Source organism: Gallus gallus, chromosome 12 (assembly GCF_016699485.2).
Source record: "Gallus gallus isolate bGalGal1 chromosome 12, bGalGal1.mat.broiler.GRCg7b, whole genome shotgun sequence".
NCBI classification, from domain to species: domain Eukaryota; kingdom Metazoa; phylum Chordata; class Aves; order Galliformes; family Phasianidae; genus Gallus; species Gallus gallus.
Window position 1 is genome coordinate 8,957,951 of NC_052543.1, and position 15,544 is coordinate 8,973,494.

Below are 15,544 nucleotides of genomic sequence, written 5' to 3' on the forward strand. Positions count from 1 at the left end.
TTGCTTCAGAGAGAAACGTGGCACGTGGGGTGCAGAACTGCACGGCTGGGTGCCCTGTGTGACAGGACAGGATCCTGTGGCTGCCTGCCCCACCTCTGGGCTGCCGGCCTGCTCCTCTGCTCCTGCCATGTGTGCAAAGCACTTCTTTTGTTGACCAAGAGACTTTAAAAGGTATTTGGGTTTCCTTACCCCATCTGGAGAATGAAAGTCATGGGCATGGCGTTATCAGCGTGGCGTCCCTGCTGACTTTGTGGAAGCGATGACATATAACGAAGGAAAAGGCACTGAAAGGTGTTGTGTGGGAAGCTGTGCTGGAGTAATTAGCTCGGAGGTTTTGCCACGTTTGCAAACCTTTTAATCTGTAAACCCAAGGTACCCTGTATGTGATTTTTGCCCTTGACTAAGTCCAGTATAACTGGTGAGTCACCGCGTGTGCCGCTGAGCACACACATCACAGCTCTGTGCACTCCCTCTGCCATCCCTGAGGCAGAAGGCTGTGCTGCAGCGCCCGGCTGGGCACCCCAAAATCCCCTGTCTGAATCTTGCTCCTACTCTGTCGCGTTACTGGAAGACCCATCCCGATATGCACACGCATGCTCCAAGCTTGTCTCTCCTTAAGCTTTAAAAAATGTTCAACTTCTGTTATTGCCCACTCATAGATCTCAAAGGAGCACAGAATAATCTGCCTTTTGTTCTGTGAATACCAGCTTCCAATTGCTGCTTGCTTCAGAATGCTTGACCCGAGAGCGAGCTGCACACAAACACGGCTCCCTCCCAGCCTGTGTTCGCTCTCCCTTTGCTGGAGGTACGGCTTGGCAGTGCCGGTGGTGCAAATAAGCTCCCAGTTGTCAAATTTCTCCTCTATCTGGCAAATGGATTTTCCGTCTTTGGGTGGAGCCGCACCCTTCTGACAGTGTTTTGCTTCCAGTTAACTACATCTGCTCTCTGTGCAGAGTGGTGGAGTTCAAAACGCAGAATGAAAATAAGCTTAAGTTCTTAAAAAAAAGTGTTGATCCTTGCCCAGTTCAGAGGAGTTCTGAGAAAAAGAGAGGAGGGAAGCGCTCTGGTGACCCCTGTTTTCAGCACGATGTGTGCAACTGACTCGCCATGCTATGGTGAGTTACTGTGGACATATCTGTGCTCTCGTCCTGCTACAAAAAACACCTGATCTGAAGTGATTAAAATCGTTAGAGTCATAAATGTATCCTCAGTACGGTCATTTTAGCTGTAGTTAACTACAGCCAAACAGTTTCTTCTTGAAAACTCTCGTGGTTCGGGGCAGATGATGCTGGGTACACAGAACAAAGATTCCCTGCTGACAGAGCGATGAATTAAGTAGGCCTGCTCTGACATTGGTAACCAGTGTGGAAGTCACATCAGAGAAGTCTTTACAGATGGAATCTGTCCCTTGCTAAAAGGCAGGCAGCTTCTTCATAAGTTCATCAGGGTTTTTACAAGTGTTTATACAGTATTACTGAGAAAACTGCTTACCACGCCACGCTTGTGTTTGGGAGTGTTTGTGGAATCCAATGTGGTGGTTTTTTTCTTATCTGAATGTGTGATCACTGGGAGGGCTAGCTGTCGTAAAACAGCAGTGGTATGGAATTAATGATCGCAGGTAAACAGCAGTACCTGATGTGGAAGGAATAAAAATGGGGAAAGGTTGCAGCAGTTGCAGCAGTTACTGCCTTTATTCTCTATGCAGTTAAAAAGTGAACACGTGAGAAGAGAGGAGCAGAGGAGCGTCGATGTAATGATTAACTAAAGGGAGAAACTTCAGTGTGTGCAGGATAGTTGGGCAGCTTTTGCAGTACTGCACCGACCTCCAAACGCCTGGGATTGTGCTGAGAGTTTGGGTTTGTTGCTGGTTACCTGCCTGCCTCGTTCTAATTGCTTCCGTAGGGGAGGTTTCCTCGTCTGACTCTTCATCTGGTGAGCTATCAGGTAACCTTGTTGGCTTCTGTTGTTTTCCGTTTTGCTTGCAACTGAAAAATATAATTGCTGACAGGAATTCAATTAAAGTTCTAAACTAAAATCTCAATTTTTGGTATTTTTTTTGGTATATAATTGAGTTGCCTGGTTACTTCAGGAATTTCGAGGAAGCAGAAAAAATAGATAATGTTAGTGTTGAGTTTCTTGTCCTAATAGTCTCCTCTGCAAGATCTGGGTAGTATTTGAAGACATCATTTTTTAAACCTTTCTTTCATTCGTTTTCTACTTTTTCTATCCATTCTACCTGTCCTCCTGTGTTTTCTCACTAAAACAAATCAGCATTTCTTTTAGTAAGTGTTACAGATCCTTGGGTTTATTTTCTGTTAGTGCAAAGCTTTACTGATGTCAGCGTCTTAAAATTTAAGACTAGAAGAGATTTGTGCCTTACCTCTGTTCTTAGAGCAGAGCCGTGTCCAAACACGACCAACCTCCCCTTTTATGTTACGCTTCTCACTGCTGTGGTTGGAGGCAAGAACACAGGTTTTTGGGTTTTAATTTTGATGTTACATCTTGTACTCCATCACACTTGTTACTGAGTTGGTCAGGGAAAGTAACTGTTGAGTGTGTAATCATTTCCTCTTGATCGTGAACTTAAGAATATTTGAGTTCTCTGAATAATTCTACGATTTTTTTCTAGTGCAGAATTTTAGTGCAGCTGCTTTTGGCAAATGGAGGTAAGAGAAACAGCAAACTTTTAGGAACATACATTTGAAAATGAGTGTTATACATGGGAACCTGCTCTTTGCAGAGCTAATAATTCTTGGTTTATTTTACTTGGATATATGCTTCCTACAAAAACAGCCTTTGGGACTGTGTACACTTTGTGATAATATTTACTTTCATTATTGCAAGGTTTAAGTATTTCACGTTGTCAAACTCCCATTACATTTATTACAGCAAACAACAGTATTTGGCTTTAGTCTGGTTTCAGAGGGAAGTATTCCTGCAAGGGCAGCACGACTGAATATTTCTGCAAGATTTTGCATTTTGGAGCTTTGTGTTATTTTAAGTGGCTATCCTAAAGAAGTCTGAACTTGTGGTTAGTGGCCTATGGAGTCTTTTCTTTTTTCTTTATTTTAAAGCCATATGAAGCTGCACTGTATTTCCATAACTGGTTAATGTAGAGAGCACTGTAACGTGTCAGAAAGGCACACTGCTGGTGTGTTTTCCCCAGGGTAAGTCTGTGTGCCATGGTGATAGAAGTTGATGTAAATTATACAGAGTAATCAGTGCCATTGATACATAGCCAAGGACATGTCTTGTGTAATAAGAGAATGAACTTTCTTAATGAAGTAGAGCAGAACAAACATGGCAACAAGTACAGTATCCTCTGGAAAACATGTAGTCCATTAGTATGAGTTCCTAACCATGGCCAGGTAATGCGGAGCTGCAGAGGCTTCTCCAAGTATCTGTGTGTTGTGTAAGATACTGTCATCCGTGACAGCAGTAATGCAAATTAAGTCTCTTCATTGTGTTGTTTTGTATTCTAATGAATCAACTTGAACATCTCAGGATGATATGAGTAATTTTTACAAGTAGTTTAAAGTAGCACTTAAAGCAGCAAGATGTGTTAAAATATCTCAGCATCTTTAGGGTGGAATGCAGATGGAAATGTATTTATTTTTGCCTCTCAAGAAAATAACATCAAATGAGCAGTGAGCTGGGGAGTGCTTGGCAGGAACGTCTCTGCTTTGTCTGTTTCCAGAATGGAACTGCATCTCCTTTTCTGAGGCTGTCAGTGTTCCTCATCTGTGCTGTGATTATCTTACAAGGGCAGGTTTCAAAGCAGTGTGTGTGAGGTGACAGACTCTGAGATTCAGCTGTGAAGAGAATTAATTGAATGTTTTTCTTGTTGTCCTGAAGCTGTCCAGTGTCTGTAGCAGAAGGCTGATTGTTGGGAGTTCTTGTGAAACCTAAGGACAAAAAGTTAAGTAAAAAGAGGTATTTTAAAGACCAGTAATTAGTAACTATGGTGACAGATGTCTTACTGTAGCGAGTCAGTCAGCTATATATAAACCCAATTACTTCTCGATTAGAACTCTTCCTCTAGAGCTCATCTTTTTTAAAAATAGCCTTTTGCATCAAAACTAGTGACATTGATGGAGAGAGAGCTATTTTTGCATACCGTTGTCACATTTTGGGTTAAAAAAGGCTTTTTTCTGGAGCATCTTGTCAGCACGTTCCTTTGGACGGCGCGTGCATCTCTGGATCCCTTGTATGGTCTGTGGATGGGGCGCTGCTGCTGAGTAACTTCTGCCTTTTTGAACCATTTATTCTGCATCATCTGCTCACCACACAAAACTTTATTCAGTAGAAGCCAAGATATTGTGCATGGTGCCTGGGATTGTGTCAGATCACATCCTTCAACAGCAGTCCTCTACGTGAATGCTTATTACAGGACTTTGAGGTATGAGGTGTTACGGTGTAGTAAAGAGTGTTCAGGACTCATTCTTCTATGATGGGGAGTTTTACTACAATTTGCAGTTGCAGAATGTGATTACTGGGGGGATTAAATTCACAACTCTCAAACTGGGTTACAAACTGCTCCTAATAGTAGTGTGTGAGGTTAGCAGTGTGTCAGCAGCTCTGCTAGAGGAGCAGGAGGGCAGGTGGGTCAGCAAGGGTACCCTGCCTTCCTGGTGGTGGTTCTGTTCTTGTTGGTTCCAGTTCAAAAGATAATAATAATGGAAAAGCCTGGGCTTAAGCACCTGTTGTGCAAAGTTTGGGATGAGAGCACAGCCCTATGGTAAAAGCACCACTTCTGACATGAGCTGTCACTTAAATGTTATACTGTCACGGTCTCGTGTGAAAGAACATTTTTCCATATAAACTTCTGTCTTTTTTCCAGAGGTTACGTTCCAACCAAGTGTTTTGAGTGCTGATGGCTCCTTTTAGAGCTAAAGTAAATGAAAGAAACCTGTAAGTGGTTAATAACAGTCATACAGCTCTGCCCCGACCTGTGGGATGTTTCAGGTTCCAGGATCTGCCGTGCAGTTTGTTCACATGATGCAGGTTTTTATCATTCTCTACATGGACCCGAGTTTCAGAGAGCTGTCTGGTAATACAGATGACCTCAAATCTTGGTTGTGAGATGTACGTTCTGGTGTTAAGATCCCGAGGCACAGCAGTTGCCCAAGGTCAGCCACTGGTGCTGTGAGCGCTGCCTGCACTGCTCCAATGTTGCTGCTGCCATGGGAGGTATGGGGCCGTGGCTTAGGAACCAGTTCCAAAAGCCTGCTCTTATTTAGCCTAGGTCTTGGTGATCTACCAACCAAATCAGGCAAACTCAATATAGTAGCTGTTCTGAAACTGCTTTGTGGTGTTCGGCTGTTCCTGTGATCAGACCTTTGCTGCCATGTGATGGGTGAGGAGCAGCCAGCTGGGCTGGGGGTGCTGCCTCGCGTCCTCCACCCACTGCCAGGTGTGTGGAGGACCTCGGCCACAAGTGGTGCTGTGTCTGTGACAGGTGGCTGGGACTGCTTTGGGGCTGTAGGAAGCAACGCACAACTACAGCAAACTTCTGCCGGTGAACTGTATGGACATTTTTCCTTGGGCTTTTATTTGTATCCACAGGCTTTAAATGGTGACTGTGGATTTTTGTTTTAATCTGGAGAGCTTGGGTTGTGATTTGAGATCCTGAACTGAAGCTTTTAGCCATCTTCTGTCAACTTTTTTTTTAATATGGAAATGCGACAATATGACTTGAGAATTTTTTGATAATAATAGCCCAAACTTTTGACATAAAATGCTTCTAAGCTCCACGTGGATTATTTTAAACCTAAGCAATTACAAAGTGTTGTTAAGGCTCTCTAATAGCATTTCTGCTAACAGTGACTGTTTCCTAATAGAAATGAAGAAAAAGAAATCCTTTTAAAATGAATGTTTGGCATCCCATTTCTGAATTTTCCTGGTCCAAAGCAGATTATGTGGGCTGCAGTGGGTACTGAAGGACAGTATGGTGCTATTGACTGCGGTCACCTTGGCTCCCAAGCTTTCCTTCTCCAGGTCGTTACAGCTGCTGGCAAACATGGGGGTTTAATACTGGTTTAGAAAGTCAGTTGTGCTGCATGATGGGCCTGACATGGAGGTGGTGTTTCCTCTGCAAACACAGTGATGTGGTTGGTTTTGTTTGCTCTTTGTGTGTGCATGCGTGAAAACTTGCAGTGTATTGTTATTGAAAATTCTGTTAAGTGTAGAGAACTCGGTTGCTAAAGTAGGTGCTGTGACATGGTGCATCAGAAGAAAGGTCCGTACCAAATCAGTCATGGGTACAGTGTGCCTGGAAGTGTTTGCTCTGTTTTGTTGAGAAAGGTGACCTTCTGAAACAGAGGAGAACGTGAGAATCACTGGTGGCTGAGTGTTGAGCACAGCTGGAGCTGTTGGGGTCCTGCTGCTCGGTGCTGCCCTGTCCCAGCTGTGCTTCCTCCTCCCTGGCCTCCCAGCCCCAGACAGCCCTGTGCCCATTTCAGGCAAAGCCGGCTGAGATCGCGCAAACAAAAGCTGAGCTGAACACAAGGCCTGCAGTGAATTTGAGAGCTCTCAAGCTATCGGGGCATGGCAAGCAGCAAAGCGATTCGTACTTCAGAGCACTTCAGCTACATCCAGAAAAGGTTGTCTGTTTATAACCAGACTCAGTTATGCTGGCACGAAGCTGCTTTTACTGCTACAGTTTATTTTGCTTGACAACAGGTATGAGCGGCCAGCAGGGTTGTCCTGGCAGTACAGTCAACAAACCTTCAAGGTGGGAACAGGACGGAGCTGTCGGTCAGCAGAAGGGCACGTTCCCTGCTCCCTCCTGCCCAGGCTCTGCTGGAAGGCTGTGCTCCCTCTCCTCAGCTGCCACCCTGAATTTCACAGCATGTGCCTGCCATGGGTAGCTAGAATCATTTCAGAACTGGTCTGCTGAGATCTCACAAATTAAAGCGCTGGTTGTGTTTCCAAGTTGTTCAGTGAGCAAAGAGCTATTAGATCCACGTGTTTAACTAATACAAAACTGAACAGAAAAGCAGTTTTGCTTGATGTACCCCACCCTGTGAATTATGCTGGCTTATGGAGAAAAATACTTTTACTTCCTTGATATGTGGGTGGAGTTAGTCGAGTGAGTAGAAAGGAATTTAGGATGTGTCTAAGCAGACCAGAATGAGGAACTCAATCATTTGAATCTGGAGATAATTTAGCATTTGAACTTCTATCATCTATCTTACAGCCAAAGGATCAACCTGGAATTTGTTGTGGCTAGCACAGCGTGCTCTGCTAGCAGAACTGCTGCTCCCACGTTCAAAAAATACTCAGTGTTAATATTTGACAGGACTAACTGTATGGGAGAAGAAACCTTTTGGCTGCAGTGTGATAAATGTTGGCCATATTGGTTTGACCCCATTCTGTCTTGTTCTAAGATCCTTGTTTGTAATTGAGATTGTGCAAAAGCAATATAATTCACCTCTTAGTAGAACACTTAGTATGAGACAGGTCCACACAGTTGTCTCGATAATTTTGTGTTGAAGTATTGCAATTTTCAGATCCCCATTTATTTGCTACATGTGAGTACTGGCTTTAGTCCAACACGTTTGTACTACCAGCATTAACTGTTCAATGACTGATCGTCTCATCTCTAGTGTGAGCCCAGGGAAGAACCTGTTGTCTTTCAGTGCAGAATTGAGTGGCTTTACTCTTGTAGCTGACTCCATTGCTGCCCCTTTCTCATTCTCAGCGTAGCAAAAAGATGAACTTGTCACCTCCTCAGCATCAGAATTTGACATATTTAAATCTTCCTGGACTAAACTGATGCCTCGAGACTGTAAAACAGGGCTCTGAAGCACATGGTGGTTGTATGTACTTTTTTCACAAAGGAGGTAAGAGATGAGGAAATGAACTGTAATGCAGGAGGTCCTGAAACTGGGATACTCTTTGTATATCTGTAACAGCCTAGGCAGTGGAAATGTATTGAGTATATTGGTGGTTGACTTCTGTAAGGGAGACAATGGCCTGCATTTTGGTGCCTCTTGCTTGACAGTGTAGCAGTGGAACAAGGGTGGCATACAAGCATATGCTGCAGTCTGTGTCTGCATTTATAGAAGTGGATTTCGCTCCATTCATGGAATGAATCTCACATCTGTGTAGATGAATTCCCTCAGTTCTTCAGTAATTCTCTATGATTTTCAGCATAATTGTCCTGAACAGATGTTTCAAGTTGATGGAGTAGCAGTAATGTATGGAAAAGGGAGGCTTTATGCAGTGATTGCAAATGTTCTGTGAATCAGGATCACCATTTCTTACTTGCTGCCTACTGCAGCACTGTGCATTTCCATCCTGGGGGAGGCTTGAGGGCGTTTTTGTACGCTGCATTGTACTTGGAGTGGTTATTGTAAGAATTTTGGGGGAAAAAAGTCCACTATTTGAATGATTAACAGCTCATTTATAGAATACTTTTTAATCATTGATTTCTTTTTTGTCCAATATGTGAAGGCTTTATTCTCCGTCTTTACCTTGTGCCCTGTAACCAACAGCTGTGCAGCAGGAAAGTCTTGCCTTGGGCTTCTGATTGTGCGATCGATTACCACACAGGGCTGGTTTTGGAGATTTTAATCTTGCTCTGAGAAAGCTAAAATGTTCAACTAGTGAGTTAATTAAGAGTTCGTTCATTATTTATTTGAATTATCTAATTCTAGAGCTTCACGTTAAATTTCTAGATTGATCCTTAGGGATGTAATGCGGTGCGTGAAAGAAATGCTGTATGCGGTCAAAATGAAGCTAAGCAGGGAGTGCTTGCAAGTTTTGTGGGAAGAGGCTACGACAAAATGCATCAGTTGTTGGTTCTACCCTTGTACTGTAATTAAATCGAAGTAATTAAATCGAAGCTACTGAAAGAGAGTGCTTCTTTCTTATCAAGATTTCCTATGTGTCTCTGAGCCCACCGTTTGTGTTTCGAGTTCCACCTGAGATGTCTCATGCTCCACCAGCACTGCATACGGCTGGGAAAAACAAAACAAAAAGTCAGAAACTGACATCTCACTTTCTCTCTTGCCTGGCCAAGTGAGGAGTTATCTTATGCCTCCCTCTTGGAAATAGAGTGTAAGTTACGTAGTAGCTATTAAGCAGAATGGTTGTTTGTTTGGTTTGGTTTTATTTCTTTGAAAATTCTCCTACATTTCATATGTAAACCTACACTCTGAGCAGAGCGGTTTTCTAACCCCCTGATATCACCAAGAATCCACACGTTGTCTGTGCATACATTTCATATCTCTGACTGCACCAAAGTAAAATGTAGACTGTGATTTGCAAGTTGTTGGTACTCTGAGTCATTGACCTGAAAAGCGGTGCAACTTAAATGGTGGAAGGTTTTTCTGTCACATAGGTCAAAGCAGAGGAGGTAATTTCGTTCAGTTTGCAAAGCTCAGCAAGATCCTGAAGTATGATCAGTACTACATAATACCTCGTAAAGCACTGTGCAAACAAAAATCTAATACTTTGGAAGTCCCTTCAGGAGGCTTCTAACTAACATGGGTTGTCCTGGGGAAGCTTGACTTCAAAATAACATCTTAAATTTCGCGGAAGCAGTGTGGTAAGGACAATTAAGTGAGTTTATTAATGAGGTATAAATGAGAGAGGATACAAACAACCATGAAAACATACATGACCGAATTATAACGTGGACTAGAATTTATTTTTCTGTCTGAGAAGGCATTATGATACCAGAAAGTAAGTTTCTTAATTAATAGTACATTGCCTCAGACGGAGGGGAAAGAACCATTTGAGCCATTAAGTATCATTGTCTGAATTAAAGATGCAGTAATTCTTTAACAGTCTTTAAAGGTTCTGACCTCACCTCTCCCGACTGCACTCAGCCCTCATATAAGGCATAAGAGGGCTGAGTTTTTAGTTTGATCTGGAGGGAGATGTGAATTAAGAAACCAGGTGTAATTAGGGCAGCACATACTGCCCTTTGTTCTGGCACTACCAGGTTAAGCAGAGTTTGCGTCAGCTCTCCAAACTGGTTTGCTGGGGCTAACAGTGCAGAGCCAGTAGAGCCGCGGAGGTGGTGGTGTGACTGCCCTGAGCATGGGGCAGAGAAATGCCTTTGGTTGTGCCGAAGCCGGCACTGCTGCTGGAGTTGGGCACTATGCACTGTAAGCAGGAATGCCTTCATGGAAGGCACTGCGTTACACAGCTGCTGGAAACAGGCACTGTGCGAACTGGAGAGCCCACCTAGTGCATGGAGTACATAATGCTGCATTAAATACCAGTGTATTGCCATAAATAGTAGTTAATGTACAGAGGTGTCTGTCTCAGGGTCCCATAAAGGACCTATAAGGAACTTTTTTTTTTTTAGGGATTGATCTTTGGGAAAGCTGAAGGCAGCAATGAAAGTAGGATGGCAATAACATGTAAATTTGCTGCATGGAAGGGACCAGAGCTGTGGGTTGCTTGCCAACTGCTGCATTAAGGATGAGATGCTGAAACCTTCCGAAGTGCTGAAGTCAGTGCGTTTCTGCTTAGATACCAGCTCATTAACACGTTGCTGGTGCTGTTATTTCTTTGCTGGATGCAGGGAGTAGTGTTTTAATCTTTTTTATAAAGATTTCAAGACATTTTAACAGCATCACTTTTCTAAAGTGTACATGATGAAACTCAGTAGCATGCCTTTACATGGACATCCACGTGATAATACAAAATGGAATGTGTATTTATTATAGCTGTTTATTTACACTTCTGTTGTTCCACGTGGAATCTGTGCGTTCAGCATTGCTGATGGTGTGTTGCATTTCCTTTCCCGTGGTAACTCTCCTGTGTTTCTCTGTGCTATCTTCTCAATGCGCCGTCTGTGGATGCTGCAGAAATGTACTGGCATCCACAAATCCAAAATGTAGAGGACTAAGAGGCAGGTATTATGTATAGGAAAGAAAAGGGTGGGGTAAGTAAGCATAAACATGTTTGTTTCTCCTTGCCTGTGACTCACTTCTTCATAACAGAAGGATTTTCAAAAGGAGCACAGTGCTAATTGAAAGCAAACAGGAAGTAAAAATAATTCTCTGCACTGAACTATGAGGGTGGAATACTTTCAGACCAGTAAATTAATGAGCTAATTAATTTGATTGACTTTAAACCTGTAACTGTCACAAAAGCCATATAACTATTATTTATACTAATATATAATATTTTATAACACAGAGTACTGCTTAGAGGGGATGGGTCTGATTAATGCAGTGAAAACAGCCAATATTTCTTGATCTGCCCATAATTCATCCTGATGGACATATGACTAATTATTTTTTTTCTAATTTAAGATCAAAGGCGTATCTCTTGACTGGAAGTCTTTCATGTGCTGCTTTTCCTTCTGTCATTACCTCCATCTAGCTGAGTTTGCCTGTTTTGGCATTCGCTTCGACTGCTGTATTGAGTCCCGTCCTGTGGACCCAATTGCACTGAAGCTGTCAGGTGCTCAAGATAAGCATGTGAGATATGTGTCATGTGCTTGGAGTCATGTTCCAAGATGAGGTTTGAAAAGTACTAGTGCTGGGCTCTTCAGTTTTGAACCCAAGTTTTCCTTCAATGTTTTTAGTATAGATATCACTTTTTTTTTTTTTGAGGAGTGTGATAATAGAGACAAAAGCATGTTGTTTTATCTGTACTGAATCCTCAAACAAAAAAATCTTGAGTTGCTTTTATAGGTAAGACATGGGAGTATGCTCATTTCTGGAGGCAGCACTTGGCCTCCCACCTTCCGCTTGATGAGTTTCCTTACAAGTGCAGGAAGTCAGGGACTTCTGATGTCTCATAAGGATCCTTTAATAACCACTGTTGCCTTGAAGTACTGCCCATGGCCCACTTCAGCAGAGCTGCATCTGGCTGCCTAACAACATGGCAGTCCCTCTCTCCTGCTGCCTGCTGATCAGGTCTCAGCCAGTGACTCACTTGCCAGGTGGCCTCTCCTGGATGGGGCAGTTCCCCTTGTGTCATAAGCCACTTAAGATTCAGTGAGTTGCTATTAAAATTTAATTAACTCTACAAATGGATATTTACAAAGGTACCTGATGATGAATCAATCTGAGGATTAACATAATGGTGTGGACTAGTTTCCCTGAGAAGTAAAAGCACCCTAATTTTGTTTTCCTTAGTTTCAGTAAGGTGTTATAGTTCCCGAATTCTGTCATTTTCCAAATCATTCTTTTCACTCTCAGTCCTTGCTTTCCCTTTGGCACATTTGTATCGCACAACACGGGCACGTTCACCTCATACAGTTGAAATCCTCATATTGATGAACAAATTCTTATGTACGTGTGGCAAAAAAGTATTGCTAAGGTGATCTTAGGCAGTAGTGTCAAACAACTAAAACATAAGAATGTTTGTTGGTTACATGAAGGTGTTACATCCTGAGGAGAATATCTTGAGTTTAATGCAGTAGTTCTCTTTGACACTGGGCATCAAGCTATATTTTAAAGCAAATTCAGTTTTACTGGTACTTCAGTTTCATCATACTTGTTTTATTTCTCCAGGTAACGCAATGTTCTTTTTGTTTGTTTTTACAGTTCTATCTTCAAGACACTAAAAGTAGTAATGGTACCTTTATTAATAGCCAGAGACTGAGTAGAGGGTCTGAGGAGAGCCCACCATGTGAGATAATGTCAGGTGACATCATCCAGTTTGGTGTAGATGTGACGGAGAACACACGGAAAGGTAAGGGTATGGATCACTTTCTGCTTTTGTTTTTCCACTATACTTATTTACAGTATCTTACTGCAGTGTAATCTTTAAATGGTATTCCCATTGTAAGAAAAGAAAACGTTTTCCTTATTGCTTCTCTCCCCTCTGTTGTGCTGGCAGTGGGTCTTGTGACTGCGTGGTACACTGCATCAAGAAATGGATTCGCTGAAAACACTGAATCTGTCCCTCCTCCCACTCAGCCAGGTCTTTCAGTTGGCTCGCTTCCTCGGGCCACCTTCTTCTGCAGCTGTGTGGGTGCTTATGTGCATTTGCATAGGCGATGGAAATGCAGAGCTGGGATGGGACCATGTTTGGATGCTGCCTCATTTCAGTTGGCTTACAGCAGGTTTAGAAGTGCGGTGTGAGTGTGTGTGTGTGTGTGTACAGGGGATGTGAACAGGGGGTGTGTGCGCAGTGTTGGGGGGTTTTGTTTGTTTTGGATTCCTGGATGTTCAGTTGGTATTGTTTGGGAGTGAGTGAAAACGTTACTTCATGTAACGTGAGTGCAAATATTAGTGAATGATAGCAGTATATGTGGAACAGATCCAGGAGATACTTTACATCTCTAATAAACCTGGGACTATTTATTTCGAGTGGGGCTGTCCTCACCAAAGGGGCCAAATTTGTTTATTTAGACCTGAAGCAATTTTAAAGATTTTTTTAGAAGGAAAAAATGGAGTCCATTTGTTTTTATTGGTGCTTATTTGCAATTAACGTACGTGAAAGTCCGTGGAACGCTCATTGGAATGACGGTAGCAGTTCTTCCCGGTGGCTCTGTGTTATTATGACACAGCCCTGTGCCCGAGCATTAGTGCATGAGCGCCCTGCTTCTGCCTGCCTTTGCTGTTCCCAGCTTTGAATATAGGAGCTGCACTCGGCATCGCTCCCGATGTGCTGAGCCAGCTGATGAGGGAGAGCGTGCGAGGTCTGTGTTCTCCTCTGTGTGCCTTCCCAAGCAATGAATGAAAACTGTATCATCATGCAGGGGCACGAAAACAGCTGCATCACAGTTACAGCGGTTACACATGAATGCGGCTGGAATGCAGACAAACACATTTTTTCTCCCCTGGTTCGTTTCAGTAATCTTAGATGTTACTGTTAACTCAATCTCGTAGTAAAGCAGCGACATGAAAGCCGGGTTTAAATTAGTGGTTCCCTTTGAGGCCATTTTGCATACCGGTATTTGTATAATGCCTCCCCTGCAGAAGGCGTCTCAGCACTTTGCCATATGCCGTTACGGACAGGCAGCACGAACTGCCTATGTAAATTCCCATTTGTGTACACCTCGCTGGTATATGTTTATTTCCGTGTCATTGTTCGGGCTGCCTTTTGGGAACTCATTTCCTTGCAAATTCGATCTTGATTGGGTCGTGAGGAGCGCGGCACGCTCACCGTGGGGCGGTTCGGGACGTCTTACATAAGCGGCGGTTCTTCCAAGTTGCGCTGTGGAGCTGAAGCCGCTGCCAGGCCCGGGGAGGCTCGCAGCACTGCCGCTTCCTTTTTTGTCGCTGCTGCTCCGGGACCGGCCCGCTCTGTTCCCCCTCCGGGGTGCGGAGCCGCCCGCCCATCACCCCTCCAGATCTGCTTCTGTGTCCTCGGCACCGCCTCGGTGTCCCCCGGGCGCCGGGAACAGCGCGCTGTGTGGCAGCCCGCGTGGCGGGCAGCAGCGGGCACCGAGCGCGGGCAGCCGGCGCCCCGTGAGCCGCTCGCAGCGCGCCGCGCCCTTCGTCCCGTGGCGGCGGACGCGTGGCTCGCACGGCCCGGCAGCGCGTGCTGCTCGGGCGCACACAGCTGTGCCGCGGAAGGACGGCCGTCTCTCTGCGAAGCAAAACTTTTGAGAGAAAAAGCCCACAAACTCTCGATTCCCGCCCCCCGTGCTGCCCTGCCGTCGGTCCGATGCCGCTCTGCTCGCTCGCGGCGTGCTGGCGCAATCGCAGCCCCGTTTCCCGGCGTCCCGGCTCGGCTCCTCGGGCGCGGATCGCCCCCTGCCGTGCACAGCCGGCCCGGCTCCCGCCGCTCTCTTCCCGCTCTGCCTCTCGCGGGCCCGGCACGGCGCGAGCCGCTGTGCCCGAGGTGAGTGCGGGGCGCGTGGGAGCGAGCGCGGGTGTGCGGCCTCAGCGCTGTGCCTCTCCTCGAGGGATTACCGATAGAGACACGAGGTGCAGTGATTCCTGCCGCCACAGCGCTGTCCCAGCGTCGTGTATGTCGCTGTACCGTTCCTTTAGGCTTTGATTTTTCTTCTGTTTGTCATGACTTTGATAGCTGAAGGATAGTATGTGATTGTAATTTTATTCTATAAACTGACCAGAATGCTTCAGTACCTTCTTACGAGTATCATTTGTAGCATCTATCAAATCCCTTTTATCTCTTCTTCTCTCTTTTTTTGTTTGTTTGTTTAGTTTTTACTATATGAAAAAAGCTTCTGCAGCTTTCATTGCTTTTATTTGACGTGTATTAAAGGGAAAAACTTCACACTGCTGTTATCTCGTGGCAGAGCTGCCCGGTCCGTGGCACAGTGCTAAGGCTGTCTCTTAGCTTTGGATTTTGGTACCCTCCTGCTTTCTTCATGAAATCGGTGTTTCCTGTCTATACTTTAAAGGGAAGGATCCTTCGCTGTGGAAGCAGTTTGAGTGTTGCACGCCACAGTTAACATTGCTGCTGGTTTTTGTTGTGTTGTCAAGAACAGGTCTGTGAATTGCATAGACCCTTTATTTGGGCACCTCAGAGCCAAAAAAGAAAGAAGACCCCATGGATTTATCCAATTGGAGATGGGTCTGATCTTTCCTGGTACATTTCATGTTGTGCCAGGGCAATTTACTGCAGTCCTGGAGCAAATCAGATGCTTCACTGT

The 15,544-nt window shown here is 44.5% G+C and overlaps 1 protein-coding gene across 24 annotated transcripts in view; it reads left to right on the forward strand.

The window, feature by feature from the left end:
- The window catches only part of SLMAP (sarcolemma associated protein), a 77,289-nt gene that overhangs the window by 17,459 nt on the left and 44,286 nt on the right, over positions 1-15,544 (forward strand). For 22 of the 24 annotated variants that reach the window (XM_015293017.4, XM_015293021.4, XM_040646139.2 and 19 more), the window contains one exon: positions 12,519-12,666. In XM_015293017.4, the coding sequence (XP_015148503.2) occupies positions 12,519-12,666 (148 nt within the window). Of the gene's footprint in view, positions 1-1,796; positions 1,933-12,518; positions 12,667-15,544 lie in introns of those variants that run through there. The other 2 variants (XM_046899857.1, XM_046899860.1) reach the window with 2 other exon arrangements.